Source organism: Cupressus sempervirens, chromosome 3 (genome assembly GCF_028749045.1).
Source record: "Cupressus sempervirens isolate cs-2001-9-10 chromosome 3, ASM2874904v1, whole genome shotgun sequence".
Classification (NCBI taxonomy): Eukaryota; Viridiplantae; Streptophyta; class Pinopsida; order Cupressales; family Cupressaceae; genus Cupressus; species Cupressus sempervirens.
The window spans coordinates 1,041,779,403-1,041,805,417 of record NC_143120.1 but is presented as its reverse complement, the minus strand read 5'-3'; the positions used below and the strand labels follow the sequence as shown (position 1 = coordinate 1,041,805,417).

General features: G+C 37.3%; 2 protein-coding genes and 1 long non-coding RNA gene across 8 annotated transcripts in view; 2 read left to right on the top strand and 1 right to left on the bottom strand.

Moving 5' to 3' along the window:
* Positions 1-26,015, bottom strand: part of LOC149570287 (D-aminoacid aminotransferase-like PLP-dependent enzymes superfamily protein) — a 137,528-nt gene that overhangs the window by 31,228 nt on the left and 80,285 nt on the right. For 3 of the 6 annotated variants that reach the window (XR_016362912.1, XR_016362911.1, XM_089822921.1), the window contains exon 5: positions 21,038-21,121. The exons of the other annotated variants lie outside the window; for them this stretch is intronic. Coding sequence is in view for 1 of the 3 variants with exons in the window: in XM_089822921.1 (XP_089679047.1) it covers positions 21,038-21,121 (84 nt within the window). In the remaining 2 variants the exon portion in view is untranslated. The remainder of the gene's footprint in view (positions 1-21,037; positions 21,122-26,015) is intronic. 6 annotated transcript variants of the gene reach the window in all.
* Positions 11,474-12,297, top strand: LOC149570289 (uncharacterized). Its single transcript, XR_016363037.1, has 3 exons — positions 11,474-11,947; positions 12,086-12,246; positions 12,281-12,297. It is a non-coding gene; the product is annotated as an uncharacterized LOC149570289 (long non-coding RNA).
* On the top strand, positions 12,393-16,830 carry LOC149570288 (uncharacterized). The gene is made up of 6 exons (XM_089823437.1): positions 12,393-12,603; positions 12,742-13,142; positions 13,297-13,575; positions 14,190-14,378; positions 15,472-15,537; positions 16,453-16,830. The coding sequence occupies exons 1-6, from the start codon at positions 12,501-12,503 to the stop codon at positions 16,828-16,830; spliced, it is 1,416 nt and encodes a 471-aa protein (XP_089679563.1). The 5' UTR covers positions 12,393-12,500.

The window sequence follows — 26,015 nt, the reverse complement described above, 5'->3', positions numbered from 1 at the left end:
CTCTGCTCTGTCAAGCTTGGTTATCCTCATCAAGATTATCTAAAGCCCTTTTACGTCATTGTTGGTCTTTCAAATCTGAAAAAAATATCGAAGACTCAATTTATTCTGTTGCCTTGAAGATTTAAAGCTCTTCATAAGCATTGTTAAACAATATAATCCCCAAAACCTGTTTGAAGAACATATAAGAAAATCACAGAGTGATGACATAGTTGAGATTCACAGGAAAGAGAAAGTATGGACCATCAGAAGAGGATGACAGAGGATAAAGGGGCAGAGAGGTAAAAGCGATACAGTGCAGAGATGAAGACATACAGTTGTCCTAGAAAGGTAATGTAAATGGGACAAAATCGTTGGGAATGAGCATAAAAACTAAGTAACTTTGAAACTTTTAGTTAATTTGTAAAGGCCACTCAAGAACCTTATGATGAAAGCCTGAAGCCATGTCCAATTTGTTCCTTACGTTTAGCCAAGAACCTGTTGTAGCATGAGAACTAAATTGTGTGCCATGACAAAGTTACCTGTGTGTGATTTTATCTCTCTAGTAAAACCTACATAAAGTCAATCAAGGGCTACGTGGCACCATTTACTCCACCTACTGATCAACCTGGAAAAAAAGCATTCAGGAACAGTGCAAAAGATATGAATGCAACTTTAAGAGGACTAACTGAAAATGAATTAGTCAAGGTCATGCAGTGCAAATCAGCAAAAGAAATATGAGAAAAGCTCCAAAAGACTTGTGAAGAAAATGACGAGGTGAAAAAGATTATGCTACCAACTGTCAACAGGTTGGAAGTGAAGGCAGTGAAGAAGAAAAAGTATATTATGACAAGAGAAAAGACGAAAATCATTATAGCAAGAAGGAAAGTCAAGGAAAATCCAAGAAGAGTTTTCAAAGACACAAGAAAAGCCTATATGCCCAAGGAAGTAATAACTCATCTGAAAGTGATGAAAGTTTTTCAGAAAGTGGAAAAGAAGAAATTATTTTCATGCCTATGAAAAGGTATGGAGAAGCTCCAAGATGTGAAGACAAAGAAATGAAATACCTTAAAGTGAGGACACTATTGTGAAATGTGAGGAAGAACTTAATTTTTCTATTGAAAAAATCAAGAGAATCAACAAAAGGAACTGAAAGAAAGAGGATGTTTGTGACAAGGATCAACTGAACAAAGTTTGGAAAAAGGAGAATCAATACTGAACTTAGTTTCGTGTTTCTTTGTCGCTCTGATCCATGTTTCACAAGGAATATAAATTCAGTCTTTCAATCAATTCCACATAGCCAACAAATAAACCGATACAAAGAAATCCAAAATTTGTGAAATATTGAGTCTGCTGGTGATATGTGTTTCCAAGTGACAGCATGGAATATGCAGGGTGGAAATGATATTTGAAGTTTCTGATTGTTGCATATTACTCCTAAGGCAGTGGCGATGTCTGCAGAAAATAATTATATACACAGCTATGGTGTTTTCTACGGGAAAAATGAAAAATGATATACAACACTGATCGAAGATTCACAACATAAGTCACAATTTCAGAGAATAGATAAAGAAGAACTGATGAGAATATCTAAGCAGCGTGTTAATCAGAAACCAAGCCACAATGGAGTCGGGTGTTGAAATAGATGGGTAAAATGCTGAAAGCCATGACAGGAATCCACGCCTTTATGGACTACCTCATAATATAGACACAGACTAATAAATTGATAAATTAAGGAAGCCCAATGAAACATAAGCACCGGCAGATTCATCAGACAGGGATTAAGAAACATTAGATAATCAATAACAAATAGAATGCAGATATGTATCGGGTGTTTTTGTTAATAACAACAGGTGAAAAAATAATTAATTCAAAAAATGGCAACCTTAATAAAAGATATCATAAACAAGTGATGTGATAAATAAGTTAAATAAAAAAGGTACGATTATTTAAGGAAAGGGGTCATTTAGTTATAAAAAAGATGTGACTATTCAGTAGATAGGATATAAATAAGACTCACATTATTTAAAAATGTGAAGTGAAAAAGAAATATATGTAAGTGTAATGAGTGCTGCATATGGAAAATAGAAAAGAGATGTAAATGAAAAGTTGAAGAAAAACAAGAAGAAATATATATATATATATATATATATATATATATATATATATATATATATAATGATGTAAGAAAAATAAGAAGAAAAATATAGAAGTCAGAAATATGTATTTGAAGGCTGACTGGAAGTAAAAGAAAAATAAGCAGGGTGCGTGTGAGAAGAGATTAAAGAAATCATAACTATCAGATTGAAGAAAGGAAGTTGAATAAATTGAAGTATCCATCATCACTTGAAGATAGCAACATTGTCAAGGAGGAAAAGCAGTTTGTGCGGAGTGGGTTGATGCCCACAAAGAAAGTTGTGAGGGTTGATGCTTCCAGTAGGTCAGTGTTTGCGAAGTGTGGGAGTTGGAGCTTCCAGTGAGTTAGTGCTCATAAACATAGGGGTTAGAGCCTCTAGTAGGTTGTTGCCTGCAAAACATTGTAAAAGATCTATTTATATAAGAAAGCATTTATTTGCCATGGTTCTCTCCCACATTGGGTTTCCACATAAAAGTTGTGTTATTGTGTTCATGAGCATAATTGTTCATATCAGCATTTGAAGTTAACTGTTTGGATAAAAGTTTTAAATTGGCAAATGTTTTTTATACTCATTCCTCACCCCCCTCTCAGTATAAATGTGTGCTCTTCAATTGGTATCAGAGTTGGTGCCTTCTATAAATCTTAACAGCTTGAAGGTAGATCTTGTGAGCACATATAGAAAAAAGGAAAGGAAATAGAAAGAGATTAATAACAACGAACCAACTGATAGAGTTGATGTGATCGACAATGAATTCTTTGAAAAAGGAGATGATTCTATATATAGTGATGATTGTATTGATAACATGGAAGCAAATACATGTGATAAAGTAGCACTTGGAATATGCATGGTGACAGAAAGTGATGATATGACAAATCAGAATGACGTTGTGAATAATGGAAAAGAGATGATAAAAGAAGACGATGCTAAAGAAGTCCCAGATGATGGAAAACTCATAAAAGGATCCACTACATCTATAGAAGACGAAGAAGAGGCCTGCAATGAGGAAGAGGATGTTGATATCATGGAAGAACTTCATTATGCTTAAAAATGAAAATGGAAAACTTAAGAAGAAGAATGCGAAATTGAAAGGACAAATTCATAAATTATATGAATCCCAAAAGGAATCAAGCAAAGTAATTGGAACTTTGAAAGAACAATTGGAAGAGGCCAGACAATTTCAAGATGAGATGATGAGAAAGTTCAATGCAAAGGAAGCAAATTATGCCAAATTAGAGGTGGAAGCCAGCATGTTGAATAGTGATTTAGAGAAAACCACTGCCAAATTGAATACCAGTCTTAAGTTTGAAAAGAGTTCTGAAATTCTGACTAATATAATTGACAACCAAAAGCCATCTTCCATCTTTAAACAAGACGGGTAGGATATAAAAGTGGTTCAAAGAAAAATGATTGCAAATTCAAAGGTTTAATCAAAGAAGGCAGTAATATGGCAGATTCATCTACGAAAGAGGAAGAACTTGAAAGATATGTTTAAGTGTTGATAAATCCTATCAAAGACAAGATAGAAAGAAGGATCAAAAGTCAGCCACATCTTTAAAGAATAAAACCAGACAAGCTTTTTCTTCTAGACAAGACCATATATCTAAGCTTTGACATGACTTCTATCGATATTGCCACTCATGTAATTATTTTGGTCACAGAGTGAGGGAATACAAAATGCGAAATGGATGGAGAAACATAAATCAGCATAGGCACTTAGTGCAACATTGCAGATATGGGTTCACAGAATCACATGAAGGGTACAAGATAAATTATAGAAAGATCAAACAGAAAGAACCTATGTTAGTATGGAAAAAGAAACTTGGCAAAGACAAAGAAGATAAAGAATCCGTATCGACTTCAAGGCAAAACAATCACAAGGGAAGAACTATACAAGTTTGGAGAAAGAAGATAACTAAAGGAGAAAATGAAACCATTGCAAGTGCAACTTGCAATTCATATACCTCCTAGTTTGAAAGGAGATGCATGAACTCAGGGGACATACATATGAAAGCATTTATTAAACCCTTGGATAAGATGAACAAGATGGTTCATTAAAAGTTAATGTCCAGAAGATCAGATTAAGAAGTCAAAAAGCTGATTGCATTGATGTCAAATATTGCAAGAGGAACATTCAAGGAGGCACATGCATTAATAGTATCACTAAAGCATGCAAGAGCATTGAAGAATCCGTCTTAGAGGGAGTATGAGAGAACTTTAACAGGGGGAGTAATTGATGAGTAATTTGCACGATAAAAGCTTGGTGATCGCCCCTTTGCCATTGATGTCAAAGGGGGAGAGATAAAGAAAGGTGGAGAGACAAAAGAGATAAGGAAGTATTGTCATCAATGACAAAGGAGGAAATTGATGAAAGATTGATGTAAGATTGTCATTGATGTCAATAAGGCTATAAAGAAATTATTAGAAAGTTAGGTGAACAAGAATGTTTCACTAATTTATTATTATGACAAAAAGAAATAAACCAAGAGGTACCTGCCCGCCTGCTAAATCCAGGAGTCTTAAATAATTAGCTATGTCAAATTGAAATTGCCAAGTCATAATTGGATATGTGGAATTGATTGAGACATTGAATTTATATTCCTTGTGAAACATGGATCAGAACGACAAAGAAACACAAAACTAAGTTCAGTTTTGAGTAATTAATTCAACAGCAGCAATGATGATTATGTGGAAGTGATTATGTAGTTAGGACAGAGACAAGTCCGGATTAGTCTATTCTTAGTTCCACAATTAATGATATCTGAATATCCTCCCAAGTTCTAATATCAACAGAAATCATACACTATGTAAATTCAGTGATTGTGTTTGATATCCTACCTTGCAGCGACAGTGAAGCAAAGAAACTGAAGTAACATTTTCATTCAATAATGATAAATGGCAGCGCCTGATGATACGAAGGGTTTGAAGAAACAGACAGATGGTTTGATGTTGACAGAAAAGTTATACAATGGTATAATCATGCAAACATAAGCAGAGACGTGGATGATAATATACAACAGCGAATGATATATTGGCAACATAGGATACACTCACCGATTGAGGATGCCCAATGAAAGAAAAGGACAATAACGGCATGTGTATCATGTTATCATGCAACATAGTTTAATATGCTATGGCACACAGCAATAACATTTTGACAACCATGTTCCTGAAAGTGCCATTGGGAGTTAGTAATATAGTGACATGAAGTATGCAGAGATACATGTATATTTAGAGCGACGATATAGAATCAGTTATGAATTACAGTCCATGGTATGAAGATGACAAATTGGAGACATCTGGTTCAATCAGCATATTAAAGGCAGCATTATGTATCTAAATGTCAAGACATGTGAGCATTTATTAAACCCTTGGATAACATGAACGAGATGGTTCATTAAAAGTTTATGCTCAGAAGATCAGATTAAGAAGTCAAAAAGCTGATTGCATTGATATCAAATATTGCAAGAGGAACATTCAAAGAGACACATGCATTAATAGTAGCAATAAAGCATGCAAGAGCATTGAAGAATCCTTCTTAGGAATATGACAGAACTTTCACAGGGGGAGCATTTGATGATTGGTTTGCAGATGGAAATCATCCCTTTGTCATTGATGTCAAACACTGGGAGATATTGAAACAAGTAGAGCTGGAAGAGAAAAGGAAGAATTGCCAACAATGACAAGGGGGAGATTGATGGAATATTGTCCTTGATGTCAAAGGCATTCAAGAGATTTGATATTGTCATTGACGTCAAGGGAACTTATGAACAAGAACAAACAAACAAGATGGACAAAGTAAGTGCAAATACCATCAATGTCAAAGGTAGAATGAAAGGAAGAATAAATTTAATATGACACTATATATAAGGAGGTTGTATGAAGTGTATACATCGAAATAACAGTTGAAACAATTATCCTAAGGAGTTTGTGTGTAATCTTACATGCTATACTGCAACATGTCTCAAAGAGAGATAAGGATCAAACAACAAACAATATAATAGAAATAAGTTACTAAATATAAAGAAATGACTGATGGTGATGATGTATTAATGGACTGTGAATTTGTACAAGCAGAAATATCCACAATCCCAATATTGGTACTTCAAATTCATAAATCATGAGGAGTTGCCATGTCACTGGACAGAATGGAAGAAAGAAGGTTGATAAGTATGGCACATTAAGAGAATACCATCACAGTGTGCTATAAAAAGGTAAATACACCGTTGTGACAAGTAAATACAACCACATTCACAGCAGTAGCAAACATATCATATAAACAACAATGATGTGATAAAGAGGACCATAGGATTCTATAGAAATGTCTGGACTATGCAGCGATGATGGGAAGTGTCGTTAGTTTGAGTTTGACAGTGAAGGTAAATGTTGTCAGGAATAATTGTAACCTTTGGGAATAGTTTGCAACCTTTGGGGATAGTATTAGTTAAAGTGTGTAAGTTATTCGGTACCGAAGGTAGTTAGGATGTGATGGTTGAGTCGCACCCCTTCAGGTACTATTTGTACACTGCCTGAGTGGCATTAGATAGGAATCAAAAGTACATTATCTCATATTGTATTGCCATGAACATTAATGGAATCAGTAGTTCAGTTCTATGAAACTTTGTGTTACATTCCTTGTTATTTTATTATGCATTAAACCCGTTTGCCCGTAATGGTAAACATTTGGCATCGTTGCTGTTTTCAAATCAAGGAAAGATACGTGACCAATGGCATACCACAAATAGGGTAAATGGGAATACCTCTTGAGGAGAACATGAGAATTAATGAGAACAGAATACCCAAGCTGTTCGAAGGGGAGCACGAATTGACGGAAAACTTCCACATTTTGTTTTGCATGAGTATTGAAACCTTCATACGGAGAGAGGGATAGAAGCTGTACGTGAAGGGATTCCAGAGGACACTGTCTGGGACTCACTGAACATGAGCTTCATTGCCAACCGATTGTTGCATCAATTCCCTGATTGTTTGCACAAACCTTTCTGGCACACGGACGGCAATGCGAGGAGATCGAGCGGGAGCAGCGAAGGCAGCAAACCTTTCAAAACTTCCGAGAATGCAACCGTTTGGAATCCGAAGAGCATGATGAAAACAACCAAAGGTCCCACCCATGAGCCCTAGGCCATGGGAAAGTGAGTAGAGTATGAGTGGAAAAGAGCACTAACCTCTGTAAGGTCACACAGATGACCATAATGATGTGCGAAGACTTTACATAAATAAAAGTGTTCTTGACAACTATGATGTTTTTTGAGGATTAGCCAAATTAGTTGAACAAAAATAAAAATAGAAATGAACAAAATAATGATCATATTCACACCACACAACGAGCTTTGATCCTCACACAACAAGTTGAGCGACGACAAAGGCTCACACAGCTCGCTGACGGGTACAACAGTGGGGTTATAGAGGGTGACCTCAGTGTTGCAAGAGGTGCACTAAATGGAGAGTAGGGTTCGCCTATCCGTTTGCAACCAAAAAGTACCAAGGACTTAGTCGAAGAGACACGACAAAGGTTGAATTTGGTTAAGGGGGTGAGGGGGGAGTTTCTAAACTTGCATACACCACAAGTGGGGAACCTAGATAGAAGTAAAGAGGGAACCAATGCGGTTCAAGGTGTCAAAGGAGCACGAAAGCACGGTGATTACTTTGTCCCGGATACACCGTTCGAGAGAGCACAGTTCGATAGTCGACCACACCTCTTCTCAAAACTTATAACATTGTAGTGCACATAGGCACAAGTTCACGCGCAAACACAAACTTTGCACAGGGTGGAAAAACATACATCGTTACAGACACAACGGCCACCTATAACAACACAATGGCCACCAATTATGGCAAGGCCGAAACATAAACTACCCAAGTTTATTGGTGACAGGAAGGAAGATCCTATTAGACATTGCCGTATGTGCAAAACTATCTGGGCGGCAAATGGAGTTATCGATAAAGACGAATGGGTTCAACAGTTTCCTGCAAGCCTACAGGGTGTTGCCATCGGCTGGTATTCGGACATGGACAAAGCAAAAATAGGTTCATGGGACGATCTCAAGAAAGAATTCCAAGAAGAATTTAAACTGCTCTGGGATGATAACGAGATCGTCAAAGAGATCTACAATGCTAAGCAAGGGAAGAAGGAAATTGTTTGGGCATACAATAGAAGGTTAAAGGAATTGCTCGGGAAGATGGGAACCCAACTGATAGATGAATTGAAAAAGAGATGGTTAGTAAACAGATTGAACACATCTCTGAGAAGTAATATAGGATTGTACCGCCAACATCGTACAATGATGTGTATGACAACGCTATGAATTTGGAAAGCGAAAGCAAAACATTAAAGAAGAAGAAAAGTAAGTCATCATCTGAGAGTGACGAATTCTCAGACGAAGATAGTAGCAATGATGATGAATCTAATAAAAAGGTGCAAGCATTACAAAAGGATATGGAACGCATGATGCGGGAGTTCAAAACAATGAAAGGGGGTGCAAAAATGTGGTGCATGGAGTGCAAAAAAAGCGGGTACACAAAATGAGCATGTTTGAAAAAGTCATTATGTGACATTTGCTAGTTGATGGGCCATTCCACCAAGGACTACCCGTATAACTTAAAGACGAGAGGGTCACAAGTGCTTTTCACCCAAGAACAACCATCTACCTTTGGGGGAGCCACCACCAACCAGCAAACAAACAATGCATCATCTGGTGGGTTCCTAAATAACCGGTGATGAGAACAAAAGCTAGATACAATACGACTCGAAGGGTCGGCTGATGATTCAGTGTCGGGTGTGCAGTCAGTGGAGCCACTTCGCCCAAGATTGCGACAAAAACTACACATTGCAAAATTTGTGTTGATGGTGTGGTCTCGGAGATAATGTAGAAGCCAATTGCCCAAAGCCTCAGGTGAACTTACTCAACATTGAAGAAGAAGGCATATTGGCAGTCACTTGTAATTAGGCGAAACAAGTCATGTACCCTGATCCCTGTACAGAGAAACAGAGAGTACGAGAGGCGAAAGAGGAAATAGAGAGGGCAATGAAAGCGAAGGGGGGTTCACATGTGGCTACAAGTACCTCCGGATAAACAGAGGCGGAGAATAACACACTAGGGCAGATATTGCAAATGGAGGTTCCAATTAAAATACAAGACCTTCTCCACACACTACCCTAGTCGAAGACGACATTACTGAATACCTGCACCATACAACCAAGCACCAGCCACCATGTCATGATCTACAACGTTCTCGTTGCCATTCATTTTGTTTGTTTACTGGTTCAACCTGTGAATTTACAAAATTTGTGAATTTATTAAATTTATATATTTTTTGAAGTGTACCTACAACAAAAAGAGTTTTGCAAATGCATAAAACACATGAATTAAACCAATTTATTTAATTAACTTAATACTTTGTTGCTGCATTCATGGCAGCTTTATTTACAAAAATTTCCTATATTGAGGATATTTACATTATGGAATCTGATCTTGCTTCTCAACATTCAGTTCTGACTCAGATTTGTACATATCCCGCACCATCCAAGATCTGTGGAAATGTAGAAGAGAGTTTCCCTGATGAGCGTTCCAGTTCTGAATTAGTTTGTTCCCATATGTTGCTTTACTAGCAGGAGTCCACTTGACTCTTTCTTTCTTCATTCGTTGCAATGCCTAGTTTTGATTTTCGTTATCTTAGGGCATGGAGCAATAAGTATAGTCAAATTTTAGCATGTTTTTAATTAAGTAGGGGAAGATGAGATGTCGAGTCTCCTTGCGGGGTGTTTTACGTACTTGCATCCTGTACAATTATTCTAAGAATTTTTCAGGTTTATATGGAAGGTAGTGTGCCCTAGGTTCAATGTTGAACCTAGCGCTCTGATAGCATATGTAACAAACGGTTTTTCATATCGAAAACAAAGACAGTTTAAATAAAGAATTTCCAACATTCATTGATAGATAATTGAAAACCTTTTCATACGATGTTAACTGTTTTAACAATTAACTGAAATAACCATAACCATATCAATGATGATCTGAAAATAACTAGTTTAACGATTAACTGAAGATAACTGTATCCATGATCATCTGAAATAACTAGATTAAAGATTAATTAAACATAATTGAATTTATGATCAACTGAAATAACTAAATTAACGATCAACTAAAAATAACTGTATTTATGATCAATTGAAAGTAACTAGATTAACGATCATCTGAAAATAACTGAATTATCGATTAACTATTCTTTCCACATACAAGTAAATGCTTATCAAGAAAAGAAGGAAAGAAACATACAAGTATCATCCAGACGATCTTTAGCTAGTTGTGCAAGCCTCAGCTTGGTGAGAGGAGAAGCATTGACATAAGCTTAACCTCCCAACCTCGGACCATACTTATCCCCACACCATCTATTGAATTAGAAAGGCCCTCCCTACCTCGGGATTGGGCTTGGGATGTTCTTAGTCCAGCCACCTGAGCATCTTGGTGTTTAGAATGTCTGCACAGTTATGAAATAGACATGTTGGCATAACTAGCACCACTGACATCAAGTGATCATTAGATGGCCAACATGCCTTCAAACCAGGGTACCGTGACTTGCGGCGAGTCATGTGAGTCAGGCGAGTCAGTGAGCCGCACTGACCTCGCCAAGTCACAATGACTTGTGACTCGCAAGTCACCGAGTGACTCGCGTGACCCAACCTGCTTGACTCGGCCGCGACAGGCATGAAACTGGGCCTTGAAAATATAACTTTTTACATGTTTTTTTTTAACATATCTCACTCATATAACCCTAAAAGGGCTCCCATAACAGTCTGTCGTGAAAAGAAGAAAGAGAGAGAGAGGTAGAAGAGAAATAGAGGTTTCTTGTTTTGCAACCAGTTGAAAGGAGGAGGAGAAAAGCTTGCATTTGTGACATTGGAGCTTGCATTTAGATCATCAAGGAGTTTATAGGAGCTCTTCTCAACACTTTCCAAAGCATTTGAAAGAGGTAAGAATTGATTGTTTAGATTTTGATGATTTTTTTGTCTATGCTTATGGGTTTTTTGCATGAATTTTTTTTGTTTGTTTATGAGTTTTTTTTTTACTTTAGATCTTCATAAAATGCAATGCTGAAATGGTAATATTTGGTCTAAAATGTCTTATTGCAGCAACTTTTACATTGTTCCTTAATTAAGTCATAATGGCTTCTGGAGATAAAAAACCCAAGCTCTCTAAAGGCAACAAAAAAGATGAGTGTTGGAAGTTCACCATAGAATTTTCGAGTAGAAAGAGAACTCAAACAAAATGCCTATTTTACAAAATCATTAATAGTGGGGGATAAATAGATTAAAATACCATATTGCTGGCTTACGTGATCATGATATTGAGCCTTGTGGAGCTGCATCTGTTGAGGCTCAACGTTTTTGTTATGTAGCCTTGGAAAAATATGAACAAGAAAAAGAATTTAAAAAAAAAACAATTAGAAGAGTTAGCTTTGATTGGTTCTAGTTCCCTTCCACGCTCATCTGCAAATGTTTCTTAGTCAGTAGGCTGTGTTGGAGAAGGTTCTTCCCGTCCCCCCTATCGTCCTAGTGCTTCTGTTGCTCGTGCTTCTTCTACATCTATTCCTTGCACTTCTAGTGATGCTACTGCTGCTGCCCCTTCTAGTAGTGCTGCTCTTCTTCGTCCTAGAGTCAGAAAATCTAGTAAGTTGGACAACTTTTTTGTACCGCGTACCACTCCTGGTGCACAACCCTCACTTGAGAGCATGGGCTGGAATAGGGAGATACATGAAGCTGGAGTAAGAGCAATTTGCAAGTTTTGGTTTTTCTGCGACATTCCATTTATAGCAGCCAGGTACTTCAAGTTTTCAACTTCATTTATATTTGATTGTTTTACGTTTTAAGTTTTAAAATTTATATTCAATTTTATACTTTTAACTTGATGTTGAAAATTTGAAATATGCTAATTAAAATGTTTTTATAAATGTAATAGGACTCCTTATTGGCAGGGGATGATTGATGCAGTTTCCATCTGTGGTGCGGGGTTCAAAGCCCCCACTGAAGATGAGTTGAGTGGCCCCCTCTTGCTAGATATGGTTGAGGAGATGAAATTTGAGTTGGAGGACCACAAAAAGATTTGGAGCCAAAAGGGGTGTACCATCATGACAAATGGATGGATAGACAGGAGGTCCAGAACCCTCCTAAATTTTCTTGTTTCTAGTGGAGGTAATTCATCATGCTCTACTTCTTGAAGTCTAAAATTTAATGTATACTATTATTGAATAACGAAAATTTTGTTTTATTGAGTATTGATTCTTGATTCTTGAATGATAATTATTTTGTTTAATTTTCACTTTCAGGATCCACCATGTTTTTGAGGTCCATAGATGCTTCCTCATGTGTGAAAAATGCAAAATTCTTATGTGAGACTATTGAGGGTCATAAGGGAGGTGGGGGAAGACAATGTTGTCCAAGTGGTGACAGATAATGCAGCTAATTATGTTGCTGCAGGTAAAATTTGAACTTCTAACTTTCTAAGTTCTACTTCTAAAAAATTTGTTTTAGTTTTTCATTAAATTTTGAAAATTAAAAGTTTTTTAATACATCAAAAATTTTCATTGTTTACTAACTAATTTAAAATTGCTGCAGGAAAACTATTGATGGAGAGACACCCAAAAATCTTTTGGAATCCATGCGCGGCCCATTGCATCGACCTCATGTTAGAGGATATTGGCAAGCTTGTATGGGTGAAATCATGTGTTACCAAGGTCAAAAATCTTTGTAAGTTCATCTATAATCATGCCTTGGTCCTCAGCACTATGAGGAAATACACGAAGGGAAAGGAGTTGGCTCGTCCTGGTATCACAAGATTTGCCTCTAACTTTATCACACTAAAATCCTTGCTGAGTTCAAGGTTAGAGTTGAGGTGCATGTTTGTTGGTCCAGAATGGAGTTCCTCTTCCTTTGCGAGCAGCCCTGCAGGGATAGATGCAACAAAATGCATTTATGATGATGATGATTTTTGGGAGCCATGTTCGAAGATTGTGGAGGTAATTTTAAATTTAAATTTTAAATTTTAAAAGCTTAAGTCTTAAAATTTTATAAATTAATTTGTCTCATACATATTTTTGTTTTATTTTCATTGTGCAACTTTGCAAAGTTTCATCATTCACTAAATTGTTTTTTTGTTTAATTGTTTTGTAGATCACCAAGCCCCTTGTAGCCCTCCTACGAGTTGCTGATGGCGAGAAGCCCTCTATGGGCTACATTTATGAGGGCATGGATAGGGTCAAGGAGACTATTAAGGCCAAATATGGAGGAGTTGAGAAAAACTATGGCCCTATTTGGGACATAATTGATAGGAGATGGCAAAATCAGCTTCATAAGCCCATCCACGCAGCAGCCTATTACCTCAATCTGGCATACCGTTTCCTTCATGATTTCAAGGCAGATGAGGAGGTTCTTAGTGGCCTATACACAATGGTATCGAAGATGTCCCCTAATCCCACAGATTTATTGCTTGAGATGGATGCCTATAATAATGCATCGGGGCCCATTTTTTCAAGTCAAATTTGCAAAGAAGGTCGTACAAAATTGCAGCCAAGTAAGGATTGCAGCTTAAGCCTTATACAATCTAGTTTATAAATTTCTAGCTTTAAACTTAAAGTTCAAATTTTGAAATGAGACTAATATTTTTTTGTTTTCCTTTTTTCAAAATTCAGATAGATGGTGGCAAATGTTTAAGCTTTCAACCAAAAACCTTCAGCAAATCGCCATCCGCATTTTGAGCCAGCCAAGTAGCACTTTTGGATGTGAGCGCAACTGGAGCATGTTCGAGCACATCCACTGGAAGAGGCGTAACAGGTTGTCTGTGCAAAAAATGAATAGTCTAGTCTTTGTGCACTACAACCTGCGCATTAGGATCAGAGATTTTGGATAGTGACACCTCTTCGATTACTCTAGAGGAGGTTGATCCAGAGTCTGATTGCATCACTGAGGCTACTGATCCTGTCTTTGATGATGAGGACCTACAGTGGCTTGACCAGGCAGATAGAGAGGGCCAGGCTAAGGCTGTGGCTATGGCAGCAGAGGACCAGAGAGCTCCAGTTGTTCCTAGTGGCAGCTCACAGACATTGGCAGAGCCAGAGGCAGAGAGTACAGTTGATCCTAGAGGCACCTCACGAGTTGATGCTATGGCTACTGAGACATCCATGACGAACCTTAGACGCCTTACTAAGAGGCATTTTGTAGATTATACTGAGCCTGAGCCTAAGGTTGAAGCTGAGGTTGGGGATGAGGATGAGAATGACGATGATGATGAGGACTCCGACTAGGAGCCATAGCTGTAGACTTATAGTCTTGTTTTAACTTTTTGTTTAACAGTTTAACAGTAACTTAATATATGATCAGCATTTGGAACATTTGAATTTGATGATGACTATTGAATCTTGATGTGTTGGATTTCATAATGCATAAATGATAATACATATACATTTTGATGGTTTGCATGGATTTATCTTAGTTTGACTTTAATTACTAGTAATATAGTATTTACTTTTAGCAATTTACCTTTGTAAGATTGTAACTTTGTAGTTTGTAGTATTGTAAATATGTAATCGATGTTTGACTTTTAAGTTTTAAGTTTTTAACTTCAAGTATGTGGCATGTGCATTATGATCAAATTATCTTCTATTTAATGATGTTATTGTGTCTTTAAGCTTTATTCAATAATGGGTCACTGCAGAGCCGAGTCACGAGTCAAGTTACCCTTGCCGAGTCCGAGTCGAGTCCGAGTCTCGTTACATTGCTTCAAACTACCTTGGCCAAGGATTTCAGATGGGTTCATCGACTCGATCACCACCACTCGACTTGACAACAGGTTTCATTACAGGGATGAGCATGAGCTATTAAGTATGTTTAATTTAATTTATTTAATCATGTCTGATTTCTCTTTTGCTTTCTTGCAGATTCATTCCACCTCTTCACCATTCATGGCTATACAATCGGTGAATCCCAGGTGTTTTGGAAAATTATGAGCAATCCACTCTTTCCACCTCTTCACCAGTCATTATCAATGACATGGATTATTCAGCAAGCTTATAATGTGATCATGGATAAGAAGGAAGTTTTTGAGCCTAGCCGACTACTACAAAAATTGAAATAAAACATTGGAATATCAAAATCTGAAATGATAACTCATGACCTGATAAGAATTTGGAGTTGTCTGAAAACTTGCAAATTGATTTGAAATCAGTTTCCCTCCAGTTGCTTGAAGACGTCACCACGATGCATATAAACTTTTATCCTTAGCAAGAATACTTGTACAATAGGGAGTACAATATGGGCTGGTTGAACAAAGCTTTAAAAATGGTATTGTAGGGAATCGTCACAAGCAGAAATATGAAATCAGATGTGATGAAGGGCGGAAGAAAATACTGGAAAGATGTAAGTCAAAGCATACAGGAAGTTAGGTGTGAATATGTAGTATCCGCCTTCTACACACGGCTTCAAATAAGAAGAATGGTCGTGACTTCTTGGCTTCCACAAACTTAAAAGATTATTTGTCAATTTAATTTTGCCAAGTGTTAAATCGGTTACAATAAAAAAGAAAGGAAAAATAAAAAGGATGGAAGAAAGAGTTGGAAAATTATAATTTGATTATTGTTATAATATACTTACATACGTTCATGAAAATATATCAATGAGGTGACATCATTTTATTAAGTTATTATAATATAATGGTGCCATTTCATTTTTATATCTATATGTATGTATATACATATATTTTATAATAATATGATGAAAGATCATTTAAAATCCTTTAAGGTACGTTTTATATTTTAACTAGATTATTTTATGTTTTCTTAGATTATTTATTTAATAGCTCATCTGGGTCCCACAAATGTATCCTGTGTTCAAGTCGTTGGGTCCTTACCAAAGAAGTTTAAGGTCATACCCGTCAATCTTGATGATTGAACTAAGCGAGCATCCCATTCCGATGATCCCGTTTAGCAATGCTCCCCCCCTTCATCTTCTCCTACAATCACCCATGAAAACACTTCCGCCATATTAACAATTCTATAATAATTTTCATATAAACATTTAAAAGACTTCAAATTATTAATCATAATTCCAAAATCAAGCAATTGCTAACATCATATAACAGTTAATGGTTAACGACCATCTTCATTAATAGTTAATACAATGGATATAAATAACTACCTACTTGACATGATCATGAAAGAAAAATCCATTAAATCCAACAGTTATGAGCAAGTTTAAAATTAGGTCAAAAATTTGGGATGTAACAAGAAATCTACCTTGTGGCCCCCAACCTTAAACTTACTCGGTGGAGACCAGCATGGAATCAAACCAAAGGGAACATTGTTGGCACAACCAGTCACCATTGGAACTCAGCCATTTGTGCTAGATTTCGCCGTGATTCCATTGAAAAGGGGGTATGATGTCATTCTCGAAAGGGGATGGCTAGTAGCAACAAGGGCAAACCACAATTGGAAGAAAAACAAGCTTTCATTGGAGAACAACGGAAGGAAGTTTATTATCGACCTTCGTACACAAATGGTGAGTGAGGAGATGGCTTCGGAATCTGAATCCGACAAACAATTTGGTGGAAGGGACGAGGGAAGAGATCAGATGGAGCCTAATGATGAAGGCGTGCTAGAACTTGAAAGATGTTTGGAAGATGACTTGGATTCCTTAAACAGACTTTTCCATTAGCAAATGGAAGATTACGAGTTATTTCCGAGTTGCAGCATGCTAGGAGTGGAAGGAATGAATGAAGAAGAGGAGGTGTTTTCCCCAGAGTTTGGGGAGTACAAAGGAGAAGCTTGGGTGAATGGAAGTCTTGCTCATAACTTTGATGCAGGGAAACAAATCAAGTACGAAGAGCCATCTATACAGGTTACGAATCTCAGGCACGAAGAGAGCTCGTGCAACAAATTGGTTGGCGGTAATTGGGATCCTGTGTTGAAGGCGGCAACATTCAAAATCTTCATGGAGTACAAAGATGTGTTTGCCTGGAGTTACAAGGACCTAAAGGGTGTACCACCTGAGTTGTGCGTACACCAGATACTCTTAGTGCTTGGTGTAGTACTTGTGCAGAAGAGACCGTATAGGATGAACAAGAATTATCCAGCTAGGGTTCATGAAGAGATCCAACGCATGCTGGAGGCAGGAATCATATTTCAAGTTGAGACAAGTGAATAAGTCTCGCCCATTGTGATATCATTGAAAAAGGAGGCAAACCAGATTAGGATCTGTGTCGGTTTTTGCTACTTGAATGTTATCACTATAAAAGACCCCTTCCCTATCCCGTTTACGAATACAGTACTTGAAGAAGTTGTTGGACACAAAATGTACTCATTTATGGACGGTTCTCTAGTTATAACCCGATATCAAGTGTGGATGAGGATAAGTTGAGACCACTTTTATGGTAGAGGATGGTGTCTATGCATATAACTGGATGCTCTTCAGTTTGTGCAATGCACCAACCTTCCAAAGAATAATTCTTTATATCTTTGATAAAATGTTCATACAAAACTTGTGCATTCTTGGATGATTGGTCTATCTTCAGTGGACAAGACACGCATTTGGCAACACTCGAGGAGTTCATGGAAAGATGTCGTCGGGCCAAGCTGGCGTTGAACCCGAAGAAATGTCGATTCATGGTACCCCAAGTTAAGTTGTTGGGGAACACTGTATGTAAGACGAGACTCAAAACTGATTTAAACAAGATATGCATGATAGTGGAGATGGAAGCACCAATCGACATTAGTGGAGTCAAATCCTTCTTAGGCCACATTGGATATTATAAGAGGTTCATAAAGAACTTCACTCAAGTTTCATGCCCCCTCGACAGGTTGACAAGAAAAGGGGAACTCTATGTTTGGGGTATGAAGCAAGAAACCTCCTTTAAGGAATTGAAGACGAAATTGCTAGGGGCACCAATTCTGGCATACCTGAATTGGGATAAAGAGTTTCGTGCACGTGGATGTGTTTAACTTTGCAATTGATGCAACACTTGCACAAATGGGTGATCATGGCTTGGATCATCCTATCTACTTCACTAGTAGATTGTTGTCAAATGTGGAGAAGAACTACAACACAACGGAGTGAGAGGCTCTAGGAATGGTGTATGTTGTACAAAAGTTTAGACATTACCTATTGACAACGCCCTTCACATTCTACGTAGACCACCAGGCATTGATGTACTTGGTAAACAAACCCATCATTCAAGGGAGGGTGAGCAGATGGTTGTTGCTACTCCAGGACCTTACATTCACCATCACCGTACGACAGGGGAAGAGCCACATTATAGCCGATCAACAATCTCAGATCAGGTCGAGGGAGCCGCCGAAAGGAGACAATGATGACTTTCCAGACGCACATTTATTTCATATAGCCACTCTTTCGGAGTGGTGCAAAAGCATCGACAAATATTTATCCACTTCACAATTCCCTAGGGAGATGCCACCAGGTGAATGACAGAATTTGGCACTAAGAGGCAAAACGTTTTAGCTGATTAATGGTCTATTGTACAAAATGGGCTAGACCAAGTATTGAGAAGATGTGTCATGGAGGAGGAAGTACAAAGTGTCCTTGGGGAAGCCCATGAAGGCTCGACAGGAGGGCATACGGGACCGAACACGACATAAAGGAAAGTATTTCTGGCGGGGCAATGGTGGCCTACGCTATACAATGATGCCAAAGAGTGGGGGGACAGCTGTGACACTTGCCAGCATGCAGGTAAATTGTTGAAATGAGATTTTATGCTGCTCAATCCATCACATGCCTAGGAATTGTTCGAACGGTGAGGTTTAGATTTCATGGGCCCCCTCAAGCCAAGTAGGACTCGGAGATGCCGCTACATTGTGGTAGCAACTGAATATCTGACGAAGTGGGTGGATGCACGAGCGTTGCCCGACAACTTGGTCATAAGCATGACGAAGTTTATTTATGAGCAGATCATCACGTGTTATGGCATCTGTAACAAACGAATTTCCATAAACAATTTAAAACACCTAATTATCTGATAAGTAACTGATTCCATTTCACGTGACAATGACTTCCATTAACTAAATTTAACTATGACAAAGTACCTGTTTTCTATTCTAACTGCAAATCATATACAATGGATATAACGAAATAATAAATGAATACATTGATAACATTTTAACCATTACTAATTGATAACATGTTCAACTGAAAATAAAGTAACAACTATCTTCTATATCAACTAACATATTCATTCAATTTATGCTATTAGAAAATTAAACTGTCTATTTAATCTTCTATGAATTTAAAAGTAAAAGTGCATAAGAAAACATACAAAAATAATGGAGGAATCCCTTTATCATGTTGTTCAAGCCTTGGCATTGGTGAGAGGAGAAGCATTGACATAGGCTTAACCTCCCAACCTCGGACCATACTTACCCCCACACATTGTAACATAATAGAACGACCCTCCCTACCTCGGGATCGAGCTTGGGATGTAGTGGTTTGAGTGCCCCATCAGTTATACCTATATAACCTACGGCAAAGGACAAACAAAAAGATCTCATGATTGGCACATATGCCTATAGCTACCTTGGCCAAGGATTTCCATTTGGGTTCGTAAACTCGATCTCCACCACTCGACTTGATAACAAATTTCACTATCAGGACATGCATGAGCTATTATGTGTTTTCTTTACCTAGTTATTTATATCTGATCTCATTCTTGGTTCTTGCAGGTTATCTCCACCTCTTCACCATTCATGGCTCCTTTGCCGATGAATCCTAGGTGTTTGAAAGATTATGATCATTCTATTTATTTTACACCTCTTCACCATTCATGGCTTCTTTGCCGGTGATTTCCTTGGTGTTGCAGATACTCTGAATGATAACACTTGCATTCATATTAATTCATGTAAATTCAATTAAGTTTTCAATCATTGAATTCAAAATTGCAACAATCCCATGGTTACACGATGAAATTCAAAAAGGGGTCCCAATGTACTAGCAAGGTATCGGTTTGTATGAAATTCCGACTATGGATGATAGGTTGGAAGATATGTATCAGAATACACTTTCCATTCAGTCCACTGTTTATATTATACAGCAGCAACAAATATTCAAAGGTAAACGTTTTGAAACAAAACACTGATTTCTTGGTATGATATTCAAAAAGAGAAAGTCAAGAAAGCCGACCAAAGTTGGTTTGGACTTAGCAAGGAAAAGCATGTGACCTGCAAACAATATCGGCTTTCTTCCTTCTGCGGCCAGAATTCTTGGTCACCCGTTGTGTATCTCTTTCCTCTGAACTCCTATCATTGATAGATTTGAAGGGAGAAAGGCATAATTTAGAATTAAGAACTTTTGAATGGTTATATATTTCTGAGATTGTTCTTACTCGGCTTGAAAAGAAAAAGGAGCAGATGGGAAAGAGAGATTGAGAAAAAAATGCAGAAGGAAAAGAAGTTGTTCCCAAATCGATTCATGGTATTCTTTTAATGGGCAGCCATGACTACTCGGCTACCATTGGTTACCAAGAAGACTCTTCGGATACATCATAAATTCAAATTAAAAAGGAGATAAATAAAGAGGGAAAAGAAATAAGGAGTTGAAGAGTTTAAATTTTCATTTTATTATTATTATATGCTCTTATATACGTTCACGTATGTATATTGATGAGGTGACATCATTAGATTATATTATTATAATTTATTGGTGCCATTTCATTTTTATATATATGTGTTCATAAAAAAGGGTTTGTAATAATGATAAAATAAGAAAATTCAATAATAAATCTCTAAAGGTATGAATTATATTTTAATTTAGATTATTTTATGTTTTTATTATATTGTTTTCCTAATAGCTCATGCGGTCCATAATGTAACTTGTGGTCAAGTCTTCGTATCCTTTCCAAGGAAGTCTTAGGTTATACCTGTCGATCCTGATGACTAAACCAAATGACCATCCCATTCCGATGATCCCGTTTAGCAATGCTTCCTCTCTCTTCAGTCTTCTCCTGCAATCACCCAAGCAAAACATTCTCACCAACACATTAATTCAAAATATATTGATCGTTAATTAAAATCAAACAATTGTTAATCATCTAATGACAGTTATAGATTACTGGTTATTTCATCAATGTCTATAATAACTAACTCATTTCACATGATCATGAAAGAAATAATTCATTATCAGTTGGTACAATGTATATAATTAACTAACTCATTTCACATGATCAAGACGATAAATAATCTGTTAACAGTTGATACAACGTATATAATTAACTAACCCGTTTCACATGATTAGGAAAAGAAATAATTCGTTAAACCAATAGTTATGATCAAATTAAAAATTAGGGTAAAATTTGGGATGTAACAACATCCCTATTTAGTTGACCAATGACAGGGGAGGTCACTTCGTCAATCCTATGATTCGATTGCTCACAACCAAGTTCAAAAAAATTCACTCTCTGTCGAGCCTCTCTGTCGAGCCCATATTATCCGAGGACCAAGGCCAGGCGGAGGCAACGGACAAAATCTTAGTGTCGGTCATCTACAAGTCATGCAGGGTAGAGTAAGTCGATTGGGAAGAGAAGTTGCCATCAACAGTTTGGGCGTACCACACAATGTGCAAAGTCACAACAGGACAAACACCATTCCAACTAATGTTCGGGCAAGAAGTAGTAGTGCCAACAAAATTTATGGTTCCAAGCCTCTAAATAGTGATTGACAATGGACTTGGCAATATGGAAAGTCTTCAGGAGAGATTGTATAGGCTGAACAAGCTAAACAAACGACGGCTAATGGCGCAATGGGCAACTGGGGTAGCACAAACTCATCGTAAAGCATTGCATGATAAACATCTTAAGAGGACAAGGTTTCAGCCTGGGTAGTTGGTGTTAAATTACAATGGGCGTAATGAGATTAAACCCAGCATGTTTACGGTGAAATGGTTAGGACCCTACAAAGTACGAGAAATTGGCGACAATGGAGCCATTAAGCTATGGACTCTCCACGGACGGGAGATAGAAGATCCAGTTAATGGTTTGAAATTGAAAATTTATCATTAGAGGAACGAGGGTTGTAGACTTAATGGACTTTTCTTAACTTGTCTTTCATATATGTATTCAGCATTGTCCCTATTGTGTATTTGTTGTTAGGAAACGACTTTCTTTTTAGTGGGGGATGATGTTATCAGGAATAATTGTAACCTTTGGGAATAGTTTGTAACCTTCAGGGATAGTACTAGATAAAGTGTGTAAGTTGTTCAGTTCCAAAGGTAGTTAGGACACAACAGTTGAGTCGCACCCCTTCGGGTACTATATTTACACCACTTGAGAGGCATTAGATAGCAATTAGAAGTACATTATCTCATATTGTATTGTCATGAACATTAATGGAATCAGTAGTTCAGTTCTATGAAACTCTGTGTTACATTCCTTGCTTTTCTATTATGAATTAAACCTGTTTACCTGTGACAGTAAACAGTAAACATTTTAGAAGGCAAGCAAATTCATTTGGAAGCAATATAAGTCAAAGAAAAATGCTATTGACAATCTTAGCATCTAAAAACGTATATGGAAGCTGTATTGAATACATTTTGGAGGTCCAATAGAATCTTAGCAGTGATATTTTTGTGGTGAGTGATGTATGAACAAAGCCTCTATTCAAGCGATGTATGTATAGAGACAGAGGCAAGTAAAACGGCAATCATGATCATCAAACAAGATTAAGAAGACAATTGTAAAAGAACATACGAGTCTCCCAATCAGCATATGAGTTCAAATACAAAAGAATACAACAGCAACAATATGCTGGAAAGTTTTGAAAGCAATGGTATGGTGCTGCAATGGTGGTAGCAATTATAATTTTTGACATGTGACAGGAGTCGCTATGTGACGATTAAGAGATGCCGTAAAGAGGCAAGATCATGAATTGGCAAGTTTGCACATATAATGGTGCTTAGACAGACAAGGTGAATCCGTATGACATGATGATTTGTCATTTACCGAGTACGCATACCGTTCGAGCATTAAGAAACTAAATACGATTGTATTCGAAAGACAAAGCACAAGACTGACCTAGAGTTCAAACAGAATAAATATACAAGGAAGCTTTGATAGAAAATAACATATATAAGGATGACACTGGTACTATTGGAAGTCACCAACTTTGATTTCTTTTGAAGACTGTGACTCAGATTATACATATGATTAAGACCTCTATATCAGACACCACAGTATATAAAGTCTGCAAACGCAAATAGAATTTCAGCAATGGAAATTCATGTGATGTTATCGGAAAAATAATACAATGTCGATTGAATGATGGATGGCATCAAGCTGCAAAATTAAAAGCTCTTGTGACAATGTAGGTATAAAATATTCAAAAGGCCAAGATATGCTACACAATTTAATATTGTTAAGAGAATGACGAGTATTGCACACCCCAAATACAGTGAAGAAGATTGTGTGAGGTATCTGACATGGGCCTAACCAAATAGTTTAATCTGCTGCATAGAATCCAGGTCACCAAATTTGTAAAGAATTAAAAATATCTTTCAAAGTCTCCCAAAGAAGCCAAGGTGATATCAAATGCACGGGCCATCATTGAACAAATATAAAGGGCAGCATTCAGAGAGTATGGAGAGAAGCATCTGCGGTTGGCTTTTACCGTGATCTGAATGTGTAGTTAGCGATGTGGAAGAAATAATTGTGTTTCAAAGAGGTTGCAATTACTTTTAAAGAGATTATACTCGTACTATTAGTTTAAGAATTGATCACACATAAGTAATGGAACTAACTGACAATATAGAGGTGTGATTAAAAGGTTGAGACCATCAGACATCTCTTTTGCTAATAGACGTGACTATTTGGAACAAAGAGATATTAATAAGAAAATATATTGTGTGCAAAAAGTAGAGACATTTCGAAATATAACAGAGATGTGAGTGAAGAAAAAAAGAAGGGAAAATCAGTAATAAAATACGGAGTGAACAATATGAAGTAAGAAGAAGAAAGAGTAAGTGGTGCATTAGAAGTTGGATGTGAAAAGAAGGGACAAGATAAAAGAAATAAGTATAAAAGAATATAAATATTCAGATTTTTTTAAATCTGATATCCATATATAGAGAGCAGAGTTAATGTCGAATGGATGTTATTAAATAATCAGATTTTCATCTGATACATAAATAAATATTTAGAAGGATATAAGGAAGAGCAAGAAGAAAAGTGAAAGGTGATTACTTGACTTCGAAGTTAGAGCTACATAGTGTCCATCATCAGTTGAAGATAGCAATATCGCAATGGTGGAAAAGAGATTTGTGTGCATTGGTTTGGTGCTTCCAATAGGTCGGTGCCTGCGAAGAGTGGGAGTTGGAGCTTCCAGTGAGTCAATGCTCATAAACATAGAGGTTGTAGCCTCTAGTAGGTCATAGCCTACAAATCATTGTAAAAGATCAAATTTATATATCAAAAGCAATTATTTGCTGTGGTTTTTTCCGCATTGGGTTTCCATGTAAATCTTTGTGTTATTGTATTCAAGTGGATAATTCAATATTTGTTGATTTCATAATTTGAAGTTATTAAAGCAATTGTTTGGATAGAATGTTTTAAATTGGCAATGATAGCAATATTGCAATGGTGGAAAAGAAATTTGTGCGCAGCGGGTTGGTGCTTCTAGTAGGTCAGTGCCTGCAAAGAGTGGGAGTTGAGCTTCCAGTGAATCAATGCTCATAAACATGCTCATAAACATAGAGGTTGTAGCCTCTAGTAGGTCGTAGCCTCGTAGCCTACAAATCATTGTAAAAGATCAAATTTATATATCAAAAGCAATCATTTGCCGTGGTTTTTTCCGCATTAGGTTTCCACATAAATCTGTGTTATTGTGGTTCAAGTGGATAATTGTTAATTTCATAATTTGAAGTTATTAAAGCAATTGTGCGGATAGAAAGTTTTAAATTCACCCCCTCTCAATACAATCGTGTGCTCTTCACGACCCAAGTCGTGTGGATATACCTGTTGTAGATGTCCATCCTAATGTGCTCGTTCATCTCTGACTACGTAGGAAGGAGATGAGAAGGGGCATCTAGCGAGTACTGGGAGGGAGGGAGATGAGCAATATCTATGCCCACCGACCCAAGATGAGCATTGGCCTAAGCATACCAACATCGGGCCCTACTAGTGACATCAAACACTACAATCGCCTCTCAAGAGCGATAGGCCAAGTAAAAATATGTGTGTCGACCCTTAACAAAGTCTGCAAACCCCCGAAGTCGGAGAGGAAACCAGGTCAAGTCAAAGATAGTACTGAGTTTAAAGGGGTGGTGAGCCCCAAACTCGGCCAAAATGACACTAGTAAGGGTAATCTAGTGACACCTAATAATGTGCTAAAGGAGAAGAGTCTAAACACGCTCAACAAAAGCCCATTGAAAAGCCACGAGGGAGGACCCCAAACTACAAAGCCATAAAGAACAATCGGTTTGATCAAAGAGTCCATAAGAGACATCTTGGACGTAGTAAATTGAAAGTGATGTTGGAAGCACTATCTCTCCAATAGGGCAAGGGAGCCCAAGCCATTGTTAACCTAGGGTTGTTGGTCAGTCTCATACTAAACGGAGTCTCGACAATTAGATGCCTCAGTAAGTGTAAGTACATGAGAGTTTGATCTCCTCACCTTGGGAAAAGTGCAAATGGAAGGTCTTCAAATAGTTGAAGACATTAACCTGGGTCTTACCCAAGTTAACCGTGAGTTGTCTTGAGTCACAGAAGGAAGCCAAGCCATCAAGGAGATGCTAAAGGCCCTTAGGGGAGGAGGCCATAAGAACAACATTGTCAACAAAAAGAAGAATGGAGATTAGGGCCTAGTATAAATGACAGATATCCTGGGGGAGCGAAAAGTCTCAAGCTCATC

Excerpts from the sequence above, each read along its gene's own strand:
- LOC149570288 (XM_089823437.1), top strand. The coding sequence starts at position 12,501 with ATGCAAAATTCTTATGTGAGACTATTGAGGGTCATAAGGGAGGTGGGG. Across the intron at positions 13,143-13,296 it reads CATGTTCGAAGATTGTGGAG|ATCACCAAGCCCCTTGTAGC; the intron begins GTAATTTTAAAT and ends ATTGTTTTGTAG. Across the intron at positions 15,538-16,452 it reads GAAGAAAATACTGGAAAGAT|CATGGAATCAAACCAAAGGG; the intron begins GTAAGTCAAAGC and ends GGTGGAGACCAG.